The sequence below is a fragment of the Dreissena polymorpha genome, chromosome 6, assembly GCF_020536995.1.
Source record: "Dreissena polymorpha isolate Duluth1 chromosome 6, UMN_Dpol_1.0, whole genome shotgun sequence".
NCBI lineage: Eukaryota > Metazoa > Mollusca > Bivalvia > Myida > Dreissenidae > Dreissena > Dreissena polymorpha.
Window position 1 is genome coordinate 85,487,299 of NC_068360.1, and position 14,919 is coordinate 85,502,217.

General features: G+C 36.9%; 1 protein-coding gene across 2 annotated transcripts; it reads left to right on the top strand.

Annotated features, from left to right (window-relative positions):
* Positions 1 to 2,253: 2,253 nt before the first annotated feature.
* Positions 2,254 to 7,224, top strand: LOC127833304 (uncharacterized). Of its 2 annotated transcripts, none has more exons than XM_052358485.1 (6): positions 2,254 to 2,651; positions 3,726 to 4,018; positions 4,165 to 4,460; positions 5,069 to 5,164; positions 5,343 to 5,486; positions 5,643 to 7,224. In XM_052358485.1, exons 3-6 carry the CDS (start codon positions 4,329 to 4,331, stop codon positions 6,060 to 6,062), a joined length of 792 nt encoding a protein of 263 aa, XP_052214445.1. In that variant the 5' UTR covers positions 2,254 to 2,651; positions 3,726 to 4,018; positions 4,165 to 4,328; the 3' UTR covers positions 6,063 to 7,224. The 2 variants fall into 2 exon arrangements, with proteins under 2 accessions (XP_052214445.1, XP_052214444.1); XM_052358484.1 differs by lacking the exon at positions 2,254 to 2,651 and adding an exon at positions 2,671 to 2,859.
* Positions 7,225 to 14,919: the final 7,695 nt, after the last annotated feature.

Here is a 14,919-nt window from a genome sequence, read left to right on the forward strand (position 1 = left end):
TTTTGTAATTTAATGCAAAGCTCTATTCAAAATATCTCAATGTCAAATCGGACATTTTTGTCTTAGTATTAATTGTCGCCAATATTGCGACAGTTTACCATTACAAAAAAGAAACAATACAAACATTAATCATATTTGATAAAATATCAAATTGCTTCTACAATATGAACAATTAATAATTAATTGAGATTTGTGTTCTTACTGCATTAAGGTGTTAAATAATGACTTACTTATGTAACAATCATTTGGCATGCGATTATGGACGATTGATTTCACCTAATGGACGATTGATTTCAACACTGTAATCATTTAATTTTTTAATAAAATAAGTGACTTTTTCACGGTGTAGATGCATATCGATGGCCTTTCTGTCAAAATGCTGCCTCCATTCATTCATCGCTGCCTCTCTGTCATAAAAACGAAAATTGATGATCGACACACACAAAACAGGTAAGAAAATCTTAAATTAAATCCCATACACACATTTGTGCATAAAAAGAGCTGGTCCATGAGTTGAAGCATATATCCATCTACAGGTTCACAGTATATCGCATGTCCAAACACTTATCACAAACTCTATCGAAGATGGAATGATGACGAGGTTTGTGGAACAATCGTACATACATGCCACTTCGATGACTTTATCATAGCTTTTCGGTAATATGTCAAATATCTAATGTAATTGATATCAACTTTAAGATCAAAACTTAACGTTCTATGTTCGATATACAGTAATTTTCATGAATATTACTTAAAAAATGCCTACTTTCGCTTTCGTTGTGGCAGGGAAAGCCTCTCGATCGGCTCACTTTTCTGGCACGGGATGCCTAGTTGTCGAGCTAAACCGTTTGATATAGCAAAGTTCCTCTTTTCGATTGGATATGACTTATTATAGGCTACTTTTACAAAATTGAATCGTATATGTGTGCGCTTATTTAGCTGTAAATATTTCATTTTGAAATATTTCTGCAAACAATTTTGTGTTTAAGGCTATTGGCAAACATTGAAAGATAAAAATTGCAATCAAATGAATAAATTCTGATACCAGGCCTCAGTGAACCAGGAAGCAATACGCTTGAGTCAATGAACAGGGACGGAATGGTACTTATTGACTGGTTCATCCACTTGTAAAAAGCCGTTTTAAAAGGACCAACTATAAAATGGGCCTTTTTGATAATCTGAGCTTATCCGGCGACAAGTTACTTGACTTACACGAGAAAACCCATGAACTCGTGGCAGTTTACAGAATCTTTAGTTTTTGCATTAAGTACTGTAAACACGTTGTCACCAATATGTGTTCATTATTTGTGCAATTCATCAACGCGATCTTCATTACTGACGGATTTATACATGTACATTAAGATACTTCAAATATGTAGCCGATAACGTTATTCCAAATAATTACGTTAAAAGTCCCATTTTGCCTTTGATATTTACATCCAATATTCAGACATTTTAAATTTTTACTGTCAATACTTTTAACAAGTGTTAAACTCATTTTACTGAGAAAAATAATAATGTCAATCGACGACTCGGCTTCCCGTGCCTGAAAAGTGAGCCGATCAAGAGGCTTTCCGTGACACAACGAAAGCGAAAGTAGGCATTTTATACGTTAAATTGATGACAATTACTATATAGCGTAAATTGAACGTAAAGATTTGATCTTAGAGATGATATCAATGACACAAGATATTTGACATATATTACGGAAAAGCTATGTTTAAAAGTCATCAAAGTGGCATGTATGCAAGATTGTTCCACCACCCTCGTCATCATTCCATCTTCGATAGAGTTTGTGATGAGTGTTTTGGAACTGCGGAATACTGTGAACCTGTAGATGGATATATGCTTCAACACACGGACCACCTCTTTTTATGCACAAATGTGTTTACAGGTTTTAATTTTAGATTTTACCTGTTTTGTGAATGTCGATCATCCATTTTTTTTGTTTATGACAGAGAGGCAGCGATGAATGAACAGAGAGGCAGCATTTTGATAGAAAGGCCACCGATATGCATCGACACCGTGTTTATTGGTGTGTGTGTGTGTGTGTGTGTTTGTGTGTGTTTGTGTGTGTGTGTGTGTGTGTGTGTGTGTGTGTGTGTGTGTGTGTGTGTGTGTGTGTGTGTGTGTGTGTGTGTGTGTGTGTGTGTGTGTGTGTGTGTGTGTGTGTGTGTGTGTGTGTGTGTGTGTGTGTGTGTGTGTGTGTGTGTGTGTGTGTGTGTGTGTGTGTGTGTGTGTGTGTGTGTGTGTGTGTGTGTGTGTGTGTGTGTGTGTGTGTGTGTCTGTATTCCTAACATGCCGAGGTAATTCATTGAAAAACACACCCACGTACTGAGGTACCAAAAACTACCGAGGTACTTTTTCCCGTTACCTCGGAACGTGTACCTCGCCAAACGCTTGTCATTACCATATTCCACATTTTCGGCTCGTTTCCACGGGTACCTCGAAATAACGTTGTAGTACTTTTGTGTGTGTCAGAGTGTGACCCCACACACTTGACGTTCATCTCTGATATTTGGTTGGTTTCTGTGGTTCCCGTCTTGAAAAGCGGGAACAGAATAGCACCAACAGGGAACCATCGTACCAAAACCGACAAACTCCTCACAGCAGTTACTTCCCTTAGGCATGCGCCCGGTCATAAATCCGAGGTAGGAGCACACACCTACTGTTTTCAGACTCAAGTTTTTACATTTTTTTTCTTACAAAAAAAGGATCCTGTTTTCAGTGTTTCTAGTGTGTTATATTTAATAATATAACATTATCTTCTATAGTGGTGTAGGTTTCAGCTGATGTCAGTGGATTTATTAATAAAATAAGAAAATGAGGACAACGCCCAAGAAGAAAGTGGTTAATAAGGTGAACAAATGTGATTATTTACTCTTTTTGAAAGATTTCATTAGAACTGGTTCATGTATCACTGAAGTATATGTTATTTCAGTTGTGCATATTGTTCCAATCTTAATATAGAATGCTTATATGAGGACTCGGCAAGTAAAGTTATTTTTATATTGTCATATATTTTCGTGACCCAATGAAACTGTCAACAGTGCTGACAATAGTTAATGAATTGAAATAAAGTGATATAAAATAGATATTTGCTATTATTTACAATTATCATGAATGATTTTAATCACGAGAGTGGAGTTTTTTCTACATGTACTTCATGATGACCATAATGTTGATTGACTGAAAAGTGTCAATATAAATTATTGTTAACATTATCATGAACAAAGAATGAAAGATTGGCTCCAACTTGTTTCACGCAACGAAGTTTGTGGCGACAACTTTTTTTTACCCGGTGAAACCCCTGTGCTTTTATATTTTGTATGTATTATCATCTACAAAGGTTTCTAAACTTAAACCCCTGTGTATATGCTTACTTAAGGTAATAGTGATATAGCACTACTGGTATTCCTAGAAACGGTGCTTATGTAAATAGCGAGTCTGTATAACAGTGAAATGCATTACAAGAGGTAAAAACAAAAGTATGATATATCAATTAAGATTGTCATTATATTTTGTTTAAAACTATTTATTTTTCAGTTTCCTGGGCCACGTAATTTGATTTGTTTTTATTATTCGGCGTTCATTGATATGCATCTATTTAAAATGTATTCTTTACTATTAAGTAACAGCACTATAATAAGCGTATTGGGTGCATAATTTATAAGCACGTGCTCATAGCCAGGTGCATTCCGACACATTGCAAAATTTTATTTCAGAAAAAGCTCGTACACATGTCGAGGCCATGCCCCATCTGTAGCCTGCAAGGTATCACGACGCTGTATGCGAGGGTCAGCGACTATATCTGGGAAGGTGCCTGACTCCGCCACAGCGTACAGGTCAGCAACCGTGTCCGGGTATGCTGCCCGTTACAGTTTGGCCAACCCACTGCCGCCACCACGCCCAGAAGAGAGCTCTTCGGAGGACGAGCAGACACTGAACACCTTCCTCACCCGGGAGTGCTGTCTCAGCCTCGGCCCGCATTCCCGCGTCATGCTTGGTCGTTAAAGCTGTAAGTAACGAAGATAAAAAATATTATAAAAATATAAATATATTATACATTTTGAATACTTAGGAATTATATTAATCAGTTGTAAGTAAAAGTGTATGCAATTTCAAGCTGTAGCATAGAATATCATTCAATAATATTTGTTACAGTTTCGATTGTGGAAGAATTCATCATGCACGCGGCCACGTGCTGTCGGGGGCAGTACAACGTGGCGAAGCGTCTGGAGTCCAAGATGAAGCTGAACCGCTTCCTGGCCCTGAGCGGGTAGACTGAGGGGGCCATGTTGGCGGACATGCTGGTGTGAGGAGGACACATGGAGGTCCATGACAACTACCTAACCAAGACCTACCAGCCAGGAACAGTTCGATCCGCCCTGACAGTGGTTTGGGCCTTCTTGAAGTGGGCCGGGGACAGAAAGCATGCACCAGCAACAACGGTGGAGGAAGTAAGCTTAGACATAGGATTTGATTTGATTATGAATATGTATGCATTTAGATAAACGATGCATTATTCTCGAACCGCACCATTTACAATTAATAATCCTTTAACGGGTCAAGATATCGCAAAAGTAGCAACGGATTCGGGTTCAACGTGACAACATCATATAGATTTCACTATCTTATTGTTTTATTTCGATAGAATTTAAGGTTTCCAGTGGTAGTTTTTTAATGTGTTTTGACGTTCTGTCAAAAGGGTGCTTAATGCTTTTTTTGCAAAACAAGATAATTATAGTGATTATAACTTTTTTTTAATTCTTTTTTTCAAAAATTTAAACAAAATTTGTAACAAAACTATAAACTGTTAATGTTTTTAAAAAAAACAACATTATATATGTTTTTTTGTTGTTTTTTTGTATTATTAAAACAAAAACAGTTTATAGTTTATTTTAAAAAAAATATTTTTTTTAATTTCAAGCGTAAATAAAAAAGTTATAATCACTTAAATTATGTTTTGCATTAAGCACACTTTTAAGTACTCGTTTTTTGTTTAGTTTACATGAATTAACTTTGTACTCTTTTCCGACGGCTACTTATTCAGCTGAATGTTTTTCAGGCCGATTGCACTATCCATGGCTGCCTGTCAGCCACACGCGTAGCTCTGCCCTCCGCCGCCGCCCCGGAGCAGCAATCACAGCGTGAGGAAACGATGGTAAGCTTTACAGAGAATCAAACACGATTAACGATTAACATTCTCAGATGATGACGACACCATATGGAAATGTACAATAAGCTGCTGATTTAATTATTTATATAATCAATTCGCATTGCAGATTTCTTTACAAATATCGAATGTATTTTCTTACACGTGTTTTATTTATTTTTAACAGTACGATGAAACAGATGGGCATGATTTCACGCATCATAGCGACGACGACACAAATGTCCCTATGCCGTCGGTCGCCGCCCTGGAACCTGACCCTGAAACTGACACTCAGGCCCTAGACTTGGAGACCAGCCTGACGGATTCCCTGGTAAGCTTAACAATGCTTAAACACGATTTACAATGATAAGATACATGAATGTACGATAAGCCAATTATTTGTTTACTTATATAATCTATACGCTTTTCAGCTTTCTTAAAATATACGAAAATACATATTTACACGTATTATGTCTATTTTCTATAGGGGGAAATCAAGGATGCCCAGGGTGCACTGGATGATGCCCAGTATTTCCAAAGGCAGGAGAGCGAGTGCAAGTCATCATCATCCTCATCGGTACCGATCCGTGTCGTGTCCAGGAAGAGGCTGCGACAGGTGTCCTCCAGTGACGAGGAGGACCCATACACAACCACGACCACGTCGCGCATCAGCACGGGGAGCAGCCGCCATCGAGTCTCGGAGGACGAGACTCGCGAGATATTGAACGTTTTTGCTGATGAGATTGCGAAGTATGTTGACACGGGTAAAACCGTGTCCATCTTAGATGTACGTGAGAAGCGTACACCTAAGATAGCTGCGCTCTCAGAAAAACAACTCCGTGAGAAACTACGAAATATTGTGAAAAATCTCAAGTTACGAAAGTCTTATATAGTTGCTTATCCGTGAGCTCACATTACCCGTGTCGGCTGACAATACTGGTTTTTGTACCCAGGAAACTGTTGTATATATTTTTTTTTGATATGTTCTCGTTGTATTAATGTATTTCTGTGCCAAGAACTCGTTTTACCCAGGAATGTGACTTTATTATGTTGTACATATTGGTACTACTGGTTCTACTAACCCTACCCAGGTAAATTACTCATTGCCACAGATAAGCAGCGTATCTGCGTCTTTCACCCTATTAAAATGTTAAAAAACGCAAAGAAATACAATATCATGCGTATTGAAAACGCAACCAATTTGACTTTTACGCAAATTCGTCAAATTAAATGCGTACAATACAATAGCTTTGATCGAAAATACTTTGCTTATTTTCGGTATTTTCTCTTTATGATGCGAAATAAAAATGTCTAAGAGAGGTCGAAAGACGTCCGCGCTAGTCGCGCCAAAATATCAGTCGATAAGTTTGACATTTACAAAGATGTCAGTTAACAACAGGTTTTTTTTTAATTTCAAAGTTTATATTTATATATGGACTGTTTCAAGGATTAAATACTCTATGAAACATCAGTTTATTTAAGTTAATTATATGTTTTTAGTTTACAGTTTTATTGAATCAATACAAGGGTGCAGCTTCAACTGAAGTAAAGCAGCGATGATTTTAAGGTTTGCATTTTTATAACTCATTTCACCCTATTTCGAGAATGAAATCACCCTATTTTTCAAAATCAATGGGTGAAAACCCTATTTTCCAAATAATTATCTGGGGCATTGTTACTTGATTTATTGTTATATATAATCAATATATACGCATGCATAATTAGTACTGGTTCTGCCCAGCGTTTTTTGTCTGAAACTATTAAAATAATACACACATCAGTGTATTAATATTACAGACACTCACTTGTTGTTATCAATATTGCCTAGGGATAAGCCACAAGACTTCAAACACAAAAGTGCGAACGAACTTACAATATTATTTATGGGCTGAATGTATCCGATAATTAATACCAAAAGCTTGATCCGCGACAATAAATGACTGATTGACTGAATAAGTGACTGAGTGCGTGACTTTGTGATTGAGTGACTGACTTTGAGTGAGGTAGTGATTGAGTGAGTAAGGTAGTGAGGAAGTGAAGGAGTGACTGACTGAGTGATCGAGTGACTGACTAAATGTGTGAGTGACTGACTGACTGAATGAGTGAGTAAGTTACTAACTTGCTCACTCATTCAGTCAGTCATTTATTTCAACAATGTATAACACCAAATAAGGCAATACAATTAAAACACACCTATTGCCACAAGTTATGTTATCATTATATATTATTGTGGTCCTTGTGTTAATAGACAGACTGAGCCTAAATTATGGCCCCAAGCTTAAACCGATTCAAGCAAAAGAAGTTCGCTAGTTGGGAGGATCCTAAAAAACAATTTTTATTTTTCAACTTTTCTTGAATATTTTTTGATTTATTGTTAAATTCACCATGATCTACTCAAATAATATTAAATATTAGGCAGTGGCTAGTCGTACGGCCCCGTACGGCTAGACAAGAGGCTAGCCGTACGGCTCTGTACGTAAAGCCTTTCCTATGGAGATTGTCTAGCCGTACGGCTTATAAAGTATAAAATTGTCATTCAGTGTTGTTAATCAGTAATAAGTTTGTTTAAGCTCATAAAAGTTTAAAAATTCTTCATCTGTTACGGCTTCCTTGTAATACGGTTGCTTACTATTTGATTCTTTAATTAGTCGACGTTCCTAAGTAAGGTGTGAAAACCTGTTTTAAAGGGACTGTCCAACAGATTATAGCGTCGTTCGACGCGAATTGATATTTTGGGAAACTACGAGGATTGCTTATATAGCTAAAAAATACCTCCGGCTTTGACGTGAGCGTGGATGATAGAGTGGTAAAAACGAGAGACATTTTACTCCAAGCTTCCATGACTCTAGGGGTCAGTGGTTCTAGCCCTGTGGAGATTTACGTTTTTTCTTCTTTTTTTAAATTGTATTCTTATTTTTTACTGGAGATTTTTAGTTCAAATGTTTAAATATATCAATATAAAGCATTTAAAGCAGTAAATGACAAGCTTTAAAGGGGCCTTTTCACAGATTTTGGCATATTTTGAAGTTTGTCATTAAATGCTTTATATTGATAAATGTAAACATTGGATCTTAAAAGCTCCAGTAAAAAATTAAGAATAAAATTAAAAAAAGGAAAAAAAAGTAGCCGGTACCAGGGCTCGAACCAGTGACCCCCGGAGTCCTGGAGTAAGTCTGAAGTAAAAACGCATTAGCCCTCTCGGCTTTTCCGCCTGGTATGCACAGTTTAAGTATTTTATACCTTATATAAGCAATCTTCGTAGTTTCGTAAATTTAAACGACAACAACAGAACTCTCCATATTATTCAATCGTTTCTCGTTGCAACGCTTTATAATTTTTAGGTTTTCAAATCGTCAAAGGATACAAATAATGGCTATATTGGACTATGGTAAATGTTCAGTAATACTGTTTCCTCACAAATATCATAACTAAAACGAAAATTTGCGAATCTGAAACAAAATTTTTCAATTTTGTCAATTTACCAAACCGTGAAAAGATCCCTTTTATACAAGAGTTGCAGCATCGATATTATGAAATTCAATGACGGCAGCCGTGAAAGGTTGTTCTCAGAAATTGAGTTACACAAATAATTTAATTCGGTTTCTAATTTGATTCTTTAATTAGTCGACGTTCCTATGTAAGGCGTGAAAACTGTTTAGTTGCGGCATCGATATTATGAAATTCAATGAAGGCAGCCGTCAAAGGTAGTTCTCTGAAATTGAGTTACATAAATAATTTAATTATCTTTTAGACAATTGATAAATAGATGGTTTCATACAAGCAATATATCAGTTCACTGAAAATGGCCGTGTCTTTAACTGTTGGGAAAAAATTCTCCTCTTATGGTGCATTAACAGGCAAAATTGAACAGTACCAGCGTTCAAATTGTGTACAGTTTTACAGGAGTTAGAAACTAGATGTGTGTGCTGCGACCTGTGTCTCGGCTGGTTCCATTACCACTGTGCAGCAATATCGGATACTCCTAAAATGTTCTAGATAAAGGGTATAGATTGTCTGATACACGCTTGAATACGACTTTAAGTTCAAACGATGCACATTCTCGATGTCAAAAAGTTGTACTTTACTAAAGATCTTAAAACTAGATGCGTTTGCATTACGATCTGTCTCTGACAAATGTATGATTCTGTAAATAATGTGAGTCGCGTTCTGAGAAAACTGGGCTAAATGCATGTGCGTAAAGTGTCGTCCCAGATAAGCCTAAGCAGTCCGCACATGCTAATCAGCGACGACACTTACCGCTTTTATGGTATCCGTGATTAGCCTGTGCGGACTGCACAGGCTAATCTAGGATGGCACTTTACGCACATACATTAAGCCCAGTTTTCTCAAAACGCGGCTCATGTATTATTTCTTTAAAGTGACATGTCATTTAAGATATGAGCAACTTCATTTGTCATACAAGCGAACAACAAAGACACGGATAAGGCTGTGTATTCACACTGTATAATCAGCGGCTTTGTTGCCGCTGCATCATTAATAGACTTTACACATCAAAAAGCAATCATTTTAGTTCCGTTGATTTATTTGTTTGCATAGTCGACATTACATTTCGTGAAATGGTGCCTCATATTGTGAAAATAGGGTATATAACTTCATGTTGTATTTGCTTTTGTCAAGTGCTATAAAATCATGTTTATTTGTTTTCGTTCTATAATGCTTTTTTAAATTTCTGTAAATTTACGTTTCCATTTTTCTTTTATCCTTTTATCCTTTTCACGTTAAGTTTCCTTTTATTTGTTTTGTTATAAACGTTTCTCATTGTGATGTCGCAATTTTCATTAACTTAGTTAATATTATTTACTATATATTTATTGTATACATTTGATATTTGCATGTACAATACGTATTTATATACTCCATAACTGTGATTTCTATTGATTGCTGTAATTGTTGTTTGGCGGAATAAATTTACATTTATATATCTCCCTTGTTTACACTCTTTATATACTATGCACGTATCGGATTTCCAACCACGACGAAACATAAACCAGATTGCAAATTCCGTGACGACGACTACACGAACTAGTCTAAAGGCTAGAAATTTCGGAATCTGCACGTAGATCAATAATTAATCAATATATTTATGTGTCATAACAGCTGTACGGCTAGACAATCTCCATAGGAAAGGCTATACGTACAGAGCAGTACGGCTACCCTCTTGTCTAGCCGTACGGGGCCGTACGACTAGCCACTGCCTAAATATTAATATATTTCGAGAAAAACTCACAATATGTTCTCAAAAGGGCATTTTTAGGCCCAAAAACCACCTTAAGAACGCACGTGACGCGCTTAATAACCCTCCCTGACCCCCCGGGCTCACTCCCGGGCCAACACCTTCCTAAATATACCAAATATTCCAGGTCTAGACATGAGAAATTTAAAAAAGTACATTGTATTATGGTAAAAACATGGACACAGCGCCTGAGGGTAGGTCACGTTGACCCCCTTAGCCTACCCCCGGGCCAATATTTAGGTCAAAGTTTTTATTTTGTCCGGTCCGGCATACAAATTTAATAATCGTGCCAAGTTTCAAGAATATAAGTCAAGAAATGGTCGACTTTGGTCACTTTAAACCGTATAAAGAGCACAAAACTCACAAAAATCTCATTGTATTTGAGGGTACCCCTGTTTGACACGCCCTTTCCCGGCCCCAAATGGTCACACAACCATATATCTGGTATCGTCAGGTCCGGTGAACGTATATCTATCCATATATACCATATTCTGGCATTAAATATCACGTTTAGTAGTTTTAACAATTCTTATTGTATAAAAATGAGGTGAAAAAAGCCAAAAAAAAGGTTTATCAGCTCCCCGCGGAACACAAACTGTTATTTCTGTATAATGCTTTAAAAATTCTGCCTGATTTTTAAAGACCTTTTCAACGGTATATATGGTTACACGGTACTCTGTTGGTAAATAGTGCCTAATAGTGGTGTATATTCTCACTTTTAGTGCTTTGTAACCCAAAAATAGTGGCTCCAGCACGTTATAACTCGTGTAGCACGTTTATTTTTTTGGCCGATTTTTAATTTTCAAGTGTCTATTTGTTGGAAATTTAGTTATCTTTCCGTCAATATTAATTAATGTCAGTTAAATTGCGAAATAAAATCACCAGACATTGCCAAACACCCCGCTGTCTAAAAAACACAATAAAAATCGGAGTTCTCAAGGCCCACAACTTCATTATTACCCCCCCCCCTTACCCCCGGGCATATTACAGGGGCTTGTAGAGATTTACACCCTGCATCTACAAACCCAAAATAAGGGGTCTAGCTTTGAACACTAAGAAGAAAAAAAAATCATCAAAAAGCAGAAAATAACAACATTTAATTCAGAACTCATTGCGCCAAGGGCAATAACTTTGAACGGAAGGTTCGATCATCAAAAATCTTTCAGACCCTGACGCGCGCTGTCAGGACCTTTCCTACAATGCCCATATAATGACCATAAACTGAGCCTGAATTATGGCCACTAGCTTAAACCGATTCAAGCCAAAGAAGTTCGCTAGTTGGGAAGATCCTAGTACACAGGATAAAGTCTGATTATTGTTTTTTAATTAAGGGTCGTGGATTTTGGGGTTCGAGTCGTGGGTTGGCTGATGTTGTTTGGCCATGTTTAAAACTTAGGGAAACTTGGTAAATGGAATCAAAATTAGGGTCCCATCCCTGAAACTTGTGTGTGTGTCCATACTGAGGTAAATATACCACGGGACGATCGTGACATACTATAAGTGTGCTGTGTGTGTGTTTGTCCATACTGAGGTAAATACCACGGGACGATTGCGATAGACGTCTGCAGTCGAAATTGAATTTTACACTTATAATAACCGTTCACTATACGCAACTAGTGTCATTGACGATATTTGAATTTCTTGTATATAATATATATATATATATATATATATATATATATATATATATATATATATATATATATATATATATATATATATATTCATTCATAACAATTTACTACTGTAAATGATGTTCTATGCACTCGAAGTGTCACATTAACAATTCTTTACAATTATGAAATTAAATATTCGCTTATAAAACCCGTACCCTATGTGATAAGCAATCACTTTATAAATACTTCCGGAGCGTACGTAAACATTAACGAATCATCAGACACCTATTCTCATTGATCAGATATCGCGTGTGCATGTAATAGCTATCGCATGCGCACGTTATCACTCTTGCGTGCACACGTAATAGCTATCGCATGCGCACGTATTAGCTATATCATTCTCACATAGTAACTATAGCCTGCTGTCCTAATTTTATTGCGAACATGATCAATACTATCGCCTGCGTATGTAATACTATCGCGTACTCATGTATTTACTTTCGCTAATGAAAAAGCTCTATTTATGTCGCTGAACCATTACACCCCAGTTGCAGCATATCGGCCTTTGCATAGCGCACTCACGACCGCCAAGATATATGCATAACGCAAAGGTGCTCATTATGCAGTCGCCAGCAACGTTTCGAGCAGTGACTAAGCATAGATCGCCATGTCGCCGCGATTATTTCGACCTCATTCCAAATACATCGAATATGACGTCTGCAAGAGGCACTGAAGAGAGCGCGTTTGGAACGCCGTAGCAACACATCTTTGGCATCTTCATCTCTGCAAGCGTTGTATAGACGCGCTAGAAAAGTTTAAGGGTCGGAGCCATCGGCGTGTTGTGTTGGCGTCATTCAAACCCTTTTATACGCCAATAAAATGGCAGAAAGCAGCCACCACCAAATAAATAAAATTCGAGGCATCTTCAGCTAGAAAATTGTTTTACGTTGTCACGTGCACAAAAGTGTCCATATTAGAATCGGGCTCGGGACTCTTGGCCAGACTCGAGCTCGGACAATTTAACTACTGTCTCAGACTCGGTCTCTTTGCCAGGCTCGGGCACGGACTCATGATCGGACTCGGGCACAGACTCATTGTCGGACTCGGATTCCGAGATACTGTCGTCACAGAGAGACACGTCCATGACCTCAACCGGTGGCCTTTCTCTACATGGCACACAAACAAAAGGGGTTCGATTACGCCTTTTCACCATTATGTTGTACTGAGCAAGTGTTACACCTAAAAGTATACAAATAGTCTTGATGGAAATTTCTTTGTTTCTTTTTTTTTATCCATTAAATTCCTTTTTCTTTTCGAAATGATAAGGACTTATATGAAGCATTCGGTATTGCTTAATATAAAAAAATACAATAAACACACCTTTTTTATTTATTTTTCAATATGTTAAGCTGCTTCTGTAAACATAAGTGCATTTTATTGGCTATACATGTCATCAATTCTAAAGCGTCACTGATATGTTGTCTAAAGTACTGGCAAAAATAAGGTTAATGCCAAATTCTATTATGACGATGACAATAGTTTTTATTAGAATTAAACTTTTACACATATTTATAGCCGTTACCTACATTACCAAAAAATTCACAAAAAGCAAGAAAAAAAACATATAAAAAACTTCACGTCTTGATATATAGAAATAACTTTTAGGAGGGTACGTGTTGACCAAATCGGGTACGAGTTGAATAGTGTGGGGAAGGTGTTGACCAAAAATCGGGTACGAGTTAACCATATCGGGTACGAGTTGACCAAGGTAGTTGTTGACTTAGGTACGAGTTGGCTAGTTTCGCATGTTAGTGCTGTCAACGGGTAACAAGGGCGCATGCGCAGAAAATCAACATGGCCGCCGCACACTGACTCGTGACTTGGTTATTGAGATTTCGAGGTAATATTGTGCATAGAAATGTCTGGACCCGTTTCTGCAGTGGGTTATATACAAGTAAAACATTCCCGAACTGTGAACAATGTAGAGCATATGCAGACGTTCACAAACTGCCGTTTATGCAAAAGATATTGATGTCCATGCATTCAGGGTTTATGTTTCAGTATCGAAGGCTTTTGAAACTAGCGAATTTCGTTACATTCATGCAAATGGACGCCATTGTCGTAAATATAGTACCAGTACAAGCAGCTGGTATAGATGGATTTTAGGGTGGAAATTGAGGTATCAATTAAAATTAAATAAGTGGTTATGATATAACTTTGGACACATATTTGTCTTTGGCGTTTGGGTGGAAATTGAGTTATCAATTAAAATTAAATAAGTGGTTATGAAATAACGTTGGACACATATTTGTCTTATGTTACATCATGAAGTGTTGGAACGGTCCATACAATCACCGAAAAGCACAGAATAGCACCCGAAAAGCACTCAATTTCTCTCTATATATATGCAATAAATCGTTTCTAGTGTTTGTAAACGGGTTTAATTAGTTATAAATGATTATATGATTGTATGTGTATACTACCTGTTGTTTATTATGAGGTAATAAATGCCCAAAATGGTATATCGGCAATATACCACCAGAAAAGCACTCAATTTCTCTCTCTATATATGAAAAATTGGGTTTTTATTAAGTGTGTAAACGGATTAAATTAGTTATAAATGGTTATATTCATGCATATTATACTACCTTTGTTATTTGAGGTATTATACCAATATTGGATATAATCGGCAATATACCAACCCAAAAGCACTTCATGTGAAGACCGAAAAGCACTCAAGACCGAAAAGCACTCAATTTCTCTCTATATATATATAAAAAATTGCGTTTCTATTGTGTTGTAAACAGATTTAATTAGTTATAAATGGTTATATTTTGTGCATATTTATACTACTTTTGTTTATTATGAGGTATTAATGCTCAAAATTGGATATA

Excerpts from the sequence above, each read along its gene's own strand:
- LOC127833304 (XM_052358485.1), top strand. The coding sequence starts at position 4,329 with ATGGAGGTCCATGACAACTACCTAACCAAGACCTACCAGCCAGGAACA. Across the intron at positions 4,461-5,068 it reads CAGCAACAACGGTGGAGGAA|GCCGATTGCACTATCCATGG; the intron begins GTAAGCTTAGAC and ends AATGTTTTTCAG. Across the intron at positions 5,487-5,642 it reads CCAGCCTGACGGATTCCCTG|GGGGAAATCAAGGATGCCCA; the intron begins GTAAGCTTAACA and ends TATTTTCTATAG.